The sequence below is a fragment of the Alternaria dauci genome, chromosome 6 (assembly GCF_042100115.1).
Source record: "Alternaria dauci strain A2016 chromosome 6, whole genome shotgun sequence".
Lineage (NCBI taxonomy): Eukaryota > Fungi > Ascomycota > Dothideomycetes > Pleosporales > Pleosporaceae > Alternaria > Alternaria dauci.
The window spans coordinates 1,048,704-1,061,958 of NC_091277.1; the positions used below are offsets into that span (position 1 = coordinate 1,048,704).

The window sequence follows — 13,255 nt, forward strand, 5'->3', positions numbered from 1 at the left end:
GAGCGGATTGATTGATTGATTCGCAGTGCCCGCTCAACTTTCACTTTGCGCGCCAGACTCTCACTTCATGGATAACAGCCGTCGCGTCTGCGAAGATGCTGCCAACTGAGCTTCCTCTTCTGCACACCCCGCTGTCTGCAGTGCACGACCATGAATCTCTCGCTGGTTGATCCCTTTGTCCTCGCGCAGGACTGCCCCGATGTCATCACTGGCCGCCTACGTGAGTTCCACACGTCTGCTTTACTTATGCACTGCAGTGACTCACAGCGCATAGGCAGCGGCCATTCCACGTCAATCCGCTTCAGCCACCGCGGCGACCTGCTTGCATCCGGACGGGTACGCGAATGTCACGCCCTTACATGTGATTTCCGCTGATTGGATTCAAGCACGACGGCATAGTCGTCATATTCGACATCGAGACAAATGGCGTCGCGCGCAAGCTTCGCGGCCACACGCGCCAAGTCCAGTCGCTCAGCTGGTCCACGAACGACCGCTACCTTCTCAGTGCCGGGCAGGACTGGAAGTGCGTGCTATGGGACTTGAAGGATGGCTCGCGGGTGCGCACTGTCCGCTTCGAGGCAGCCATCTTCATAGCAGAGCTGCACCCAAAGAACCAGTAAGTGCATACATGATGCCTACAGGCCGCCGGCTAAATCCAGCCCAGCATGGTCTTTGTGGCTGCCCTCTTCGAAGATCAGCCGGTCATCGTCGACATGTCCCAGGAAGTCCCCGTCAAGCACTCCCTATCGTCCGCGCCCCACCGGACCGACATAGAACGCGAGAACGCTTCCGAGAAGCAGACGGTCCAGGATGCTAAGCAGACGACCACGATGACGCTCTTCTCGCCCACTGGCCAACACATCATAGCAGGCACAAACAAGGGGTGGCTGAACATTATAGAAACCGAGACGCATCGAGTACGCTACTCTTTCAGGGTCACCAACAACATCATCGTCTACATTCGCTTGACGCCATCGGGCAGAGACGTCGTACTCAACTCGAGCGATCGTATCGTCAGGACGCTTCATTTGCCTGACCTGAGCGACCCAAAGTTGGACTTTGACACCCTCCAGCTCGAAGTTGAACACAAGTTCCAGGATCTTGTACAGAGGCTTTCGTGGAACCATGTATCCTTTAGCCCTTCAGGCGAATACGTCACTGCCTCTACCTGGATGAATCATCACATTTACGTATGGGAACGTGGACAAGGTAGTTTGGTCAAAATCCTGGAAGGCACCAAGGAGGAGCTGTCTGTGGTCGAATGGCACCCATTCCGACCTTTTGTCGCTGCCGTCGGAGTGGACTCTGGCCGCGTCTGGCTCTGGTCCATTCTCCAGCCCCAACGCTGGTCTGCCCTCGCACCAGATTTCGTCGAGGTAGAAGAGAACGTAGAATACATTGAGCGCGAAGACGAGTTTGACATACAGCCTCTAGAAGAGCTGCACAAGCGACGTCTAAACGCCGAAGACGAAGAAGTCGATGTCCTCACCGTAGACCCAGTTAAGACCTCGGCTACAGAGTTCGGACCGGCTGTAGGAGATGCAGAATTCAGGATGCCCGTACTGTTGGATGTCGAGGCTAGCGATAGTGAGGACGAAGTCGTGGCAGTCGGTGCTGGTCAGTTCAGACGGCGCAGTCCTGGTGCTGGCAGAGAATGGATGAACGACGATGAGGTGGCAGTCAGTGATAATGAGGCACGAAGAGCTAATGGTACCACAGTGAACGGTACCAAGAGACGGCGAGCCGGATGATTGCAACAGGAAGCGACTTCCGACTACGTTACCGCAAAGTTATATGAGACAAGCGATTGGGCATGTCTTGCATCATGTCAAGGGGCGCTACACTAACAAATTTTAGATGAGCGTTTACCTGAGCCAAAGTCTACCGCATCAGGGGACAAAAAGGCGACATAGCCAATACAGTACCAAAAATCAATCAATTCGGTTCACAACTTTGCTTCATCGTTCACTGAGACTTGAGTATTGACATAGTGATTGTGTTTTCACGAGCGTTCTAAATCCGAGCACATCACTGATGCATATAAATTTGTCTTGAACGGTGAACGTAGCGGCTGTGTTCAAGATTCTGGTAGAGTTGCTACACATTCCACGGGTGAAGTGATTATCTTGAGTAGGAATTCCAGCCCTAAACTTTAACTTGGTGCATCATATCATCTGAATATGAAGTGACTAAAACGGTGCGTTATAAGGAAGCTATTTGAAAACTGAAGAGTCTCCGTATGTCCCAACTCAACAAAATGGATCATACATCACCAGGACGATACCTAGCTATCTACAGTTCGAGAAGAATGGCAGCGCACCAAATGCTGACACGGTGGAATTTTCACGTCATCCTTACCATTTGTTTCTTCGTATTTTGGTCAAGGCCTGTTAGTGTTCTGGTAACCAAGAACCCACCTTTCCATGGTCGTGACTGGGTCAACCGTACCTTGAGAATATTCGGTGTGATTTAGACGTTGGTGTTTTTGACATGAGATATGCCCCCTATGTTCGAGGCACAAGAAGATTGGTACGGCGCAAAGGCGAGCTCATTTGCTAGCAACCGCGGAAGCGTGTCTCACTGCGCAAATGTTGACACGGGTCGACTTCGGTTGGCGTTGCGTCGCCTCACTATGCGTAGACGGTGATGAAACAGGAATTCGCGTCACTTCGATGATGGCAACCTCAGACCAATGGCAGGAAATTGTGGAGAGCTGCGATGCGAGCTACAGCAGGGCCGGCGGTGTGTCTACAAACGTCATTTGGCATTGGCTGTCGGCGGGTTTTCTTGGTTGCGGATCATGGTCAGGCCAAGGGGCGATGCAGGAGAGTCAGCGGTAATGTACGGGCTGAGACTCGCACAGTACGAGCATGGACGAGGATGCAAGGCGCGATGCAGTGCGGCCAGGAATGAAAACGCAAGGAATGAAAGCGCAAGGAAAGGCCGAGTACAGAGGCGTCTTCCAAGTCTTCCAAGGGGGGCTTGATGGTCTCGGACGAAAGAATGTTTGGGCTACTGAGGTGGGCGATGCGCGATGCTTCTCTACCGCCGTTGGATTGGGACGCGCAATTTAGCTTCAATGCCACACGGACCTCTCAGCAGAACGCGAACAACAGGATGGACACAGCAAGCAGGCGGACGGCAAGTGAGAAGGGAATGCGCAAGTGATAATCCGATGCCAACAAGGACATAATCAGCTTGTTGCAGCATATCCAGACATCTAAACGGGGCTAGCGTGTCTGGCCCGTGCGTCCTCACCTGCGGGCACCTCTTGTGAGTGTCGGCAGCGAAGAGCAAGACGTTAGCGACCAATATGATCTGGGACACCGACGACCCCCAGCTGGGCCGAAGAAGCCCTTTCTTTGCCTTTGCGGCAACAACCTTCACCACCACACCCTCTCCCTTCCCATCCCCGTCTCCATCCCCTCCCACCTGTTTGCATTGGCGCGCTTCATCCGCTCGACGATACCTTCTCGACTTTACCTGAAGCACGGCTCACCAGGCTTGCTCCCCCTAGCCACCGAGACGCCAACGCGCTGACAGGCAGAGCCACTGTCTGTCGCCCTCACCGCTGCAGGCCAAACCCCCAACACCCGCTCTGCCACTGTCCGCTGCAGCCACCTACACACACATCACCACCGCGTCGGTCTGCACGCGAACATGACCACGAAATCACCAAAGACCTTTGTCGTCACTCTCAAGCTGTCACCAGACCACCTGAGCAAATTCTCGCACCAGCCTACATCACCGCCACCACCACCCAAGGAAGAGGCCAAGCCGTCTCCGCCAACACCAGCGCCGCAGATCAACGAACCCACGCCCGCTGCCACGCCCGCCGACTCAACCGCCAACATGGACGGAAGCACGCCCTCGTCGCTCGCTCCTGCCGCCGCCAAGAAGAAGGGCCCAAAGCCCGGCACCAAGCGGAGTGCTGCGCAAATGGAGGCTGGCTCAAACGGCGCGACACCGCCCAAGCAACCCAAGGCCAAGCCAGGGCCAAAGCGAAAGAAGATGGGCGACATGATCAACGACCCCAACTCAAATGGGCCCTTCCCAACACCCGCAGCCATCAACAAAGCGGGGCCCAAGGCAAACCTGGGGGCCATCAACGAGCGCCTGCGTGCCCTTGACAGGTCAGGGGCCAAGTGCCGCCGATGGGAGAAGAAGGGATTCCAGGTCCGCAGCTTCACCGGCGTCATGTGGCAAGTGCCTACATATCAGCCAGGCCGCAAAGGCGCCTTTGCCGACGATGTCAAGAGTGACAGCACTGGCACTAGCGACTCCAAGTTGAAGGACGAGAGCAGCGCGATCAGCGACAAGAGCGGACTCAATGGCGACGGTACACCAGGACCGGCAGCCATGAATGGCATGGCAAGCTCCCCGGCTCCCATACCCGCCTGAAGCATGCGCGTTATTGGTCTTGTCTTCCTTGACGAACTCGTAATACGGCTTGCGCCTGCCGCGGCCTCACATCACTTTATTTCTTGCGACATGTCTTTTTACATCAACTTGCTTCCTTTGTCTTGTTCGGCGTTCACGGAGCGCATTGCATCACTATGTAAACGGCGTAATTTAGGACTTTCCACGGCTTGCCACCGGCAGCATGGTGTATGGTGCAGAAAGCACGCTGTCGCTGGACAGCTACATGTAATCGAGACAGACATGGTTCTCGAATAGCGAAGGGAAAAGGGGGCTTTGTATAGCACATTCTGAGAGAATCAAATATTAACATCTGAATAAAAGTGCATCATCTATGCGTCTGGCGTCCATGTCGGGGCCAATGTGAGTGTGACCTGGACGGCGGTATCGTCCCCGTTGGTGACTGCGGGGATCTCCACCGATAGCTCGGCTCGATCCAAACCTCCGGCCATGGACCTTGATTGACGTACAACTTGCCCTGCACCCCATCGCCAACTTTACCTGCCGCAAAGCCCCATGCCCATCAAATGATGCATGTATCTGTGACGATAGCTTCACAGAAGCCCGAATGCCCTTGATTCCTGCCCGAGAAGCGTTGGCACCTTCCAACACAGCGTACCGCATTCACTCGGCACCATCCACAGCTTAGTCCACGCGTTTGTACACGGTTGGACCTCTCCAACTTGGCCAAGCACTGCCACTACCCGCCCGGCCATTGCTACTCGCGTACTCTGCGCGACTTCCTGCTGTCGTCGCTTCAAAACGTCACCGCGGGCACAGTGGTAGCTGTTCAACGCCACTATCGCTCGTCATGAACGCTCGTCGGGACAGCTACGCCAGGGTCGCGGCCGCCGGATCAGCAGGCAGTAACAGCTCATTCCAGCAACCCACCCGATCCGGTGCCTTTGCGCATCTCGCCAACAGCGCCTCGACATCGCACCCGAACCGCCTCTCTCGCTCCATCGACGCCGACGGTCACATGTCTACGAGTTTCGGAAGGTCCGGTGGGCTACTGCCCTCGTACTCCAGCCAATCTGGATACTGGCATGGCATGGGAGGGTCGGCTCAAGATATACCTCCATTCTTTGTGCCCTCCTACCTGCGCGGGTCCAAGCACGCCGAGAAGTTGCAAGAGGTGCACAAAGCGAAGCTGGCAGCTCAGAGGGATTACAAATCAACACACTCGTCAAATGCGGCCTCGCTCTCTACTAGTTCCAGCAGCACCAATCTGCACAAGATGGCGCCATCGCATCGAGGTCTCACGCACGAGGTGGTGGAGCGCGCGCCTGTTGTGGACGAGCCGGTGGCGCCATGGCCAACACGATGGAACGACGCAGACAGGTTCCTTCAACTAGAGCTTGAGGATGGCGGAAGGCAAGCCAAGTTCTCAGGCACCCAGAAGACACACGATGAAGCGGCATCGGTACGGGCCGACTTTCCTATGCCGCGGCAGTGTGGGATTTACTACTACGAGATGACGGTTATCTCCAAGGGCAAAGACGGGTATGTGTAATTCTTGATGCGGACTAGATACGTTCTAATTCACGATACAGTAGAATGATCGGAATTGGCTTCTCTGCACAAAAGGTTGCTCTCAGTAGGATACCGGGTTGGGAGCCCGACTCGTATGCGTACCATGGCGACGATGGGCAAATCTTCAGCAATACCACCTCCGGAAAGTCATATGGCCCCAAGTTCGGCACGCTGGACGTCATCGGCTGTGGCATCAACTTCCGGACAAATACCGCCTTCTTCACCAAGAACGGGCACATGTTGGGTAAGCACATTCGATGGGGACGACTTGGATAGCACTAACAAGTCCAGGGACGGCGTTCCGAGACTTGAAACTCAACGTGCCATACTATCCTACGGTCGGCATGAAGAAGCCCGGCGAGACGGTCCGCGTCAATTTCGGTCAGGAACCCTTTGCTTTCGACATCGACAAAATGGTGCAGGATGAGAAGGCAGCTATCCAAGCTGAAATCGCTCGAACCAAGACCGAAGCGAGTGTTGTACTGGGCGGCGAGGACGCGCTGATCCACCGGCTAGTAGGACAGTACTTGGCGCATGATGGCTACGTAGAAACAGCACGAGCTTTCTCGGACGAGATTGTTGAGGAAGCCAGAGCGCTTGCAAACGATGAAGGGGCAGACGTTCCATATCGCACGGAAGTGGAAGACCTTGATGCGCTGAACCGGCAAAGTAAGTGCGTTCACAAGTCTATGGACGATAAGCTGACAGGGTTCAGAAATACGTACAGCAATCCTCGAGGGCGATATCGACAAGGCGCTCAAGCATACAAGCGCATACTACCCTTCGGTGCTCCGCGACAACGAGAACATTTACTTCAAACTCCGCTGCCGAAAGTTCATCGAAATGATCCGGCGATGCGGAGAGTTGAACGCACAGTGCCAATCTGCACCAGCGTCATCCTCGAAACCATCGACCGCCTCAACAGCCAATAAGCGTAACTCAACTGCTACTGACGAGTACGATTTCGAGATGGAGCTTGATGAGCAATTAGGTGTACATAACCCACCACCAAGTTGGGACAACAAGGATCAAGACGACGAGTTGGAAGATGGAGACGAGGATGACATGGAAGACAAAATGGCCAAGAGCGAACGGGCAACGAGTGAGACGATAGCTTATGGCATGGAGCTGAAATCCGAATTCGCAAATGACCCAAGACGGGAAGTCAAGCGGGCGCTTGAAGACACTTTCGCTCTCATTGCCTATCCAGATGCACGGGAAAGCTCGCTAGCGCCATTGCTGGAGATATCTGGTCGTGCTCCAGTAGCTGAAGAACTCAACAGCGCCATATTAGGTACGTTCATGATCCAAAGACGACAAACATCTCTGAATAACCTATCCTGGGTATCGCTTACAAGGAGGACCTACGCTAATATGCCACAGTCTCTCTAGGCAAATCGTCCTCCGCCGCTCTCGAACGCCTGATCCAGCAGACCGAAGCCTTAGTCAACGAACTCGCCGACGACGGCGGTTCTGGTGCTTTCATCAATGTTCAAAGAGACTTCCTACAGTAGTATCACAACGCTTTGACATGCATCTCTGCCCTCAAGATGACCCAATAAGTCGTTATGGCTTGCAGAGACAGATTTGGTGTCGTATATGCAAGTAACCAACGTCGGCTACGAGGTGTATGTTCTGGAAAATGGGCAAGGGGCCTTGGGAACGCAAGATGCTTTTCTCATGCTCACTCCTGTTACGTGTCTATTAGCTGCCGCCCGGGCAACAGTGGGAAGTGATGACGATGATAACGATGATGAGAAATTATTCAAATTAAGGAGGCAGGCGAGGTTGTTACACGTTTCTGAGATCAATCGGCTTTGTGTGCCGTATTGTTGCTTCCAACTGCGGAAGAAACTGCTTAGTAGCATTTGCATGGCTTGGGGTGGCAGTGGGCGTTGAGAGTTGGGAATGGGGATATCACTACTCTGCTTGTTCATACACATTATCTCATGGAATGGGGTTTCCATACACCCTCTGGACCCCCATTCAGTAGTCTGAAATCAGAGAATGGAAAGAATATGCCTTCTCCGAATTTTCTGTCTTTCTCAAGTATCCGGCCTCCCCTTTCAGAACGGCCACCACCACTTCTTCTCTTTCTTCTCCATCTTCTTCTTCGCCGCTCCCGTTCCTTCTCCCTTGCCATCGCCCAGCTTATCGAAGAAAACCACCATGATCGTAGTATCATCCACAGCGTTGCGACTCAATGGCTCCGGTCCCGCTAGGATACCCAAGAACAAGCCTCTCCGATTCCCACCCATGGCATTCCTGGCCAGGCAAACAGCTGCGTTCTCATCTTCAATGGCGAAGTACTCTGGCGTTGCTTTCCAATCTACTTCTTGGCCCTGTTCGGGGTCGACAGTAATACCAGGATCGAGAGAGGAAAGCGTGGTAGGGAAGACGGGTGGGTTGGCCAGCAACTCCGGATCCTGTTTGACTGATCCCCGACCTCGCTCTCGAGCAGCCAAGTACCTAGAAACACACTCGACAGCATGTTCAGACGAAATGCGATCCCAAAGACCATCAGAAGCCATGATCATAAAGTCGCTCTTGCCTTTCCCATCGCCGGGTTCCCGTCTCACAACTTCCGTCTCCGTAATCTCAGGTTCCGCAGTCATGTACGGAGGGGTTTTACTACCCGGTCTTGGCGCGGTACCCCAGAACTTGTACTGAACAGCCTTGACAAGCTCGTTATCCCATTTCCAGCGATGGTCGCCAAAAGCCCGCGTCACTGCTATGCCCAGCATACGGCCTGTTTTGGGGTCAATGACGGACTCGTCTGGGTGTTCCTGGCTCAATCTCGCGACTTCTTTGGCATTGAATCCGGTTTGGTCTTCTGATAAGGGAATGGCAGTGTAGGAATCTGTAGTCGGGTCCCAGCGGCCAAGCACAGCGCGAGAATCACCCGTGCATGCTACACGCAATCTTGAGGTGTGGGGATCAAAGGCTGCGAGGAGAGCACAGGAACCTGAGAAGGCTGGGGTAAGAGTAACGATTGCGGCGCCATTTGCGGCAGGGAACCAGTTTGCTGCAGTCTTTGCTCGGTCCATGATTGTTTTGTCAACGTTGAGGAAGGCACGCTTCATTGTGGACTCAACTTCTGGGCTCGAAGCGAATTGCGACAGGCTGGCCAGAGCGGAGCTGACCACGGGGATCAATGTCGATTGCAAGAAGAATGCCGTGTGGCGTCCTGCGTGCCCATCTAGCACCGCCCAGTAATTCCATAGCTTGTCTCCTGGGCCTGGTGATGTCCCCAATGCGAAGTAGTCTTCACAAGGCTCGTTGCTGCGGTAGCGACATCCGTGTGTGACGGGCATTTGTACGCCCTCCATACCTTCAACACCCCTCTTCGCATCGTCCTCTGTCATCATCCATCCAAAGCACAACTTGTCGAACAGGTCGGAAAACAACTTGATGACAGTAGGATCCTTGAGTGGAGCGCTGGGGTCCGGCATGTGATAGTCAAGCACATGTTGGAGCTCCTCACGGGAGCTGTAGAAATGGAGAGGTATCGCAAGGGCGGAGGCTTCATCGCCAGATGAAAAAGCCGCATAGACACTATCTGTCCAGTCCGTTTCTACAATGTCGACAAAGTAGTATGCTAAACCGCCGAGCACGAGAAGAACAAGTACGGTTTTGGTTGGGAAGCCGGACTCCAGAATGGTAGTTGTGGGGTCCATGGTTGGCTGTTTCCATCTTGCGTTGTTGCGGAGAGTGTTTTTGCCATGAAATCCGGAGCATTCAGAACGTGAGTGCAATTGCCGCGTTTGCTCGATGGCACGTGATGCCAGACTTGTATGAACGCGTTCCTCTGTGTGTACTCGCAGAGTGCGGGTTGCCGCTGCTAGTGGCCTCTGCAACTGGGTTTGAGGCTGTGCCTTGACTGCGCACTTGAGCCGTACAGCGCTTCCTAACCGTCTTGGAATCATTATGCCTGCAAAAGCTGTGTGATACTGCAAGTTGGACGAGATGTGTTAGGGTTCTTGCGTGTTGTGGAGTTTCGGGTTGGGTCTGTGCACGCGCTAACTTGATCGCTCTTTCCCATGGAAGAATCGAGCAGAGCTTGGCAACGATTTGACGCTTCAGATGATCACGGCTCATTCAGGTCTTTAATTCGGTAGCAACGAGTGGCATTAGAAAATGTGACTGGTCTTGTCGGCACCGGCACCAAACGCAAGAAGCTTGGGAGCTGGAAAGATGTAGTTGCTACTAACAGGCTATTGTAAGGATTGGGTATCGACTTTACTCGCTTGTGCAACTCATAGAAAGCAGAAAATCCAAAACGCCTCCCAGATTCTCCCATATATATCAAATACGCCACATATACGCCGATGAGAGTGATCGTGGTGAACAGCGCTCATTAACCTGACTTGACAAGTATAGGTAGCAGTCTCCATGTGTGACGACAAGACCCCAACCCAATGATCACCGCCATACAATAGGCCTCCACCAGGAGACTCAAAGGCGACTATACACACTCGTGGATGACGAAACGCCCTCTTCCCGATCATAGCTTCAGTGTTCCTATTAGCCACGCGAGTGTGACTCGCTTCCGAGCAACACACTCCCTGTGGATAGTCCGTTCCAACACGTCCACTCTCCTCAATGAGAACAGCACTAACAGACTTCGACAAAGCAATGCGTCCGCTTTGTTTTCTCGTAAATGATCGTCACATTTCTGTCCAGTGGACGTCCTCGATGCGGTCGACTTCTTCGTACTGCCTCTTCTTCTTCTCTTTTTTCTTTGCGTTTGTGTTCTTCCGTCGTAGCATCAACTTCATCTTTGTCGCCAGTTTACCAAAGGTCGCCGCGGTGGGAGTGGTGTCAGCCTGTTCTTGTAGCTTCTTCTCGTCGTCCTTTCCGATATCTTCACTCTTTGGGGTATGGTCTTGCTGCGATGGATCTGCGAGCTTGATTTCCTGTGGACGGCTCGTGTACCTCGCGTGTTTAGTAGGATGTGATGAGAGCGAAGTATTGGCTGAGACCTCCTTGGTGGTAGTGGCTGCTTGTGTAGATTTAGGACTTGCGGCAATGGCCTTGGGCTTGGGCGGAGCCTTTACTGGCAGTGGTTGCAGCATGCGCCATACGGGCTCAGTAGGGCTGGATGGCTCCGAGGACGAAGACATAGGTCGGACAAGGACCACAGACGAGTCGTTCCACTCGTGATCCATCCTTGGTGAGTAGGCTGGTGTCGATGGCTCCGAGTCGATGAAAGTCCCAAAGGACTTTGCTGACATGGGAGGGGGGGACATTGGGCCCAACGACTGTGGTGTCATGGGAGTGTGGACAAGAGCTGGAGGAGGATAGCTCTTCGCTGAAAACCGATGTGGTCGTTCGGGTGACATTGTACGCGGCTGCTTTGGCAAGCCATGGGTGGAGAGTGGCCTGTGGATGCTGTCACCCAATGAAGCTGAGCCCAGGTTAGGCGACGGCACAGAGAGTGTAGCCATGTCTATCAAGGTGTGACGGTGCCAAGTTTGAGACAAGCTTTTGAATAAGGGTAGTAATTTTAAATCGCGTAGGCGTGATGCAGTCGTGCGAACGAGACGCACAGTTCGAAAAGAAGCACGGGAATGGCGGCGGCGAAGGATGTAAAAGAAGGCGGCACCCGTAGACAGACGCAGTTACCGAAAGAAGGTTATTGCGGCGTAGCAACGAGACCGGTCAACGGGGTAAATCAAATGGGAGAGACCAAGGGCTGCGCCCCGAAACGAAACAGAACGATAACAGAGGGCTGAAAGCGGTGCCACCTGAGGCCTGCAGGCTACACTTTTTGTTTATATGAAAGCACACCACACGCGTCATCCGCGCCGCGACGATGCGTACCACTCGGATTGCAGCGCTGACAGATCTATCTGCGCATCGCATGCTACTGAAGTGGCAACGGTGGAGCTACGCCGTTAGAGTATACGCGTTGGCAAGACTCGAGAGCCGCCTGCGTGTACTAACCCCGCCGTTGCGACATGGTACGGAAACCTACTAGAGGGTGAAGGACGTTGGATATGCGGCTAAGTAGGGAATGATTGGCGACCCAACTGGCGGAGGCGCTAATGTCAGCGTGTCATTGGTTGACAGCGGACAAGTTGCATCAACCACGCCGCAATTTCATATAGAGCAGCGCCTGCGGCATAGACAATGCCAACAATGAGGAATCAAGACGTGAACCAACATCGGGTGCTGTCCTGAACGGCTAGGGTCTGCTGCCGTGGTTTGGTGTCGAGGATGGCGGCTCGCAGCCCCCATTCGCTCGACGTTGTTGCATGGTCTAGCGAATCAGCTCCACGAAGCATCTTTCCAGCTTGCAAGCCCCTTCAACTAAGCACGATCGCTGTCTGCTTTGAGACGTAGGCAGATGTTCCGATCCCATGGTCAGACCAGAAGAAGAAGACGTTCTCGTGTATGGTTCGTCGCCATCAGGCTCCTCCTGTTCTCGTTCCCGAGGCGCTCAGCCCAGAGCTAGGATCATCAGTTCGCTGATCAGAGTTGGCCCCCATGAGCTGAGTGGTCGAAGGTCTGCCAGCATCTCGTCCTCTATCACGACAGAGCAGTTAGGGCAGTGTAATTCGTGTCAGGTTGACGACTGCGCCGCAATATCAAGGCGGCCTCGAAAAGTGGGTATAGCTGATCTTGCTCACGGCAGAAACCGTCGTGCAGTGTGTAGTTGTGTAACGTGTATAAGCGCCGTGCGAGCTGATCCATGCAGGCTACTGGCACGAGCGTACTGATGCCATACCAGTTGTAGACGCAATGGGTGCATGAAAGAGTCTTTTTAGATTAATCCGATGCGCCTGAGTGAGGGGCCGACGTAAGCGATGAGTTGTGCAGATTACTTTCAAGCCGTTCGGGTAGTTTGATAGGAAATCTTGCATCCTACCAGCCGCGGCCAAGGAGCTCGGGCCGTCAGAAGGATCAGCATCGCCGAGACGAGACCCAAGAAGAAACGGCATGCAGGTGAAGCTTGACTGACAACGGCTATACACCGGGAGAAGTCGATCCTACGTGATGCTGTAATCGGCCCTTTCAGCGAAGAGTAGGAAGGTGCAGGTCCAAGATATGGCCCAGGCAATCTCTGCCGCGCGGGAGCAGCTCCGAACACCAGCACGGGCCGTTATCATGCCTTTACCTTCCGAGGTCGTCTTGCACATCTGTCTCTCGAAAACCTCATCTGATCGCTAAACGCTCTCAATTCATCTTCGCACATCCTGTTGGCTTGATCGTAACTAAAGACTGAAGCCGTCAAATGACTTCAACACTGCGGATGTCTCCCATCGTTTGTATCGCGAGATTTCACCATATGGTCTCGATC

General features: G+C 53.8%; 5 protein-coding genes across 5 annotated transcripts; 3 read left to right on the forward strand and 2 right to left on the reverse strand.

Annotated features, from left to right (window-relative positions):
- The first annotated feature begins 1 nt into the window (after position 1).
- ACET3X_006698 (uncharacterized protein) lies at positions 2–1,945 on the forward strand. Its single transcript, XM_069452856.1, has 4 exons — positions 2–220; positions 275–336; positions 387–616; positions 665–1,945. The coding sequence occupies exons 1-4, from the start codon at positions 151–153 to the stop codon at positions 1,749–1,751; spliced, it is 1,449 nt and encodes a 482-aa protein (XP_069305466.1). The 5' UTR covers positions 2–150; the 3' UTR covers positions 1,752–1,945.
- Positions 1,946–3,660: 1,715 nt separating this feature from the next.
- On the forward strand, positions 3,661–4,401 carry ACET3X_006699 (uncharacterized protein; the record flags this gene model as incomplete). The annotated part of the gene is made up of 1 exon (XM_069452858.1): positions 3,661–4,401. The coding sequence occupies one exon, from the start codon at positions 3,661–3,663 to the stop codon at positions 4,399–4,401; it is 741 nt and encodes a 246-aa protein (XP_069305467.1).
- Positions 4,402–5,230: 829 nt separating this feature from the next.
- ACET3X_006700 (uncharacterized protein) lies at positions 5,231–7,466 on the forward strand (the record flags this gene model as incomplete). Its single annotated transcript, XM_069452859.1, has 5 exons — positions 5,231–5,922; positions 5,973–6,196; positions 6,244–6,621; positions 6,668–7,246; positions 7,336–7,466. The coding sequence occupies 5 exons, from the start codon at positions 5,231–5,233 to the stop codon at positions 7,464–7,466; spliced, it is 2,004 nt and encodes a 667-aa protein (XP_069305468.1).
- Positions 7,467–8,018: 552 nt separating this feature from the next.
- ACET3X_006701 (uncharacterized protein) lies at positions 8,019–9,629 on the reverse strand (the record flags this gene model as incomplete). Its single annotated transcript, XM_069452860.1, has 1 exon — positions 8,019–9,629. The coding sequence occupies one exon, from the start codon at positions 9,627–9,629 to the stop codon at positions 8,019–8,021; it is 1,611 nt and encodes a 536-aa protein (XP_069305469.1).
- A 512-nt stretch (positions 9,630–10,141) lies between these two features.
- ACET3X_006702 (uncharacterized protein) lies at positions 10,142–11,684 on the reverse strand. The gene has a single exon (XM_069452861.1). It carries the CDS (start codon positions 11,397–11,399, stop codon positions 10,620–10,622), a length of 780 nt encoding a protein of 259 aa, XP_069305470.1. The 5' UTR covers positions 11,400–11,684; the 3' UTR covers positions 10,142–10,619.
- Positions 11,685–13,255: the final 1,571 nt, after the last annotated feature.

Excerpts from the sequence above, each read along its gene's own strand:
- ACET3X_006702 (XM_069452861.1), bottom strand. The coding sequence starts at position 11,399 with ATGGCTACACTCTCTGTGCCGTCGCCTAACCTGGGCTCAGCTTCATTG.
- ACET3X_006698 (XM_069452856.1), top strand. The coding sequence starts at position 151 with ATGAATCTCTCGCTGGTTGATCCCTTTGTCCTCGCGCAGGACTGCCCC. Across the intron at positions 221-274 it reads TGTCATCACTGGCCGCCTAC|GCAGCGGCCATTCCACGTCA; the intron begins GTGAGTTCCACA and ends CACAGCGCATAG. Across the intron at positions 617-664 it reads GAGCTGCACCCAAAGAACCA|CATGGTCTTTGTGGCTGCCC; the intron begins GTAAGTGCATAC and ends AATCCAGCCCAG.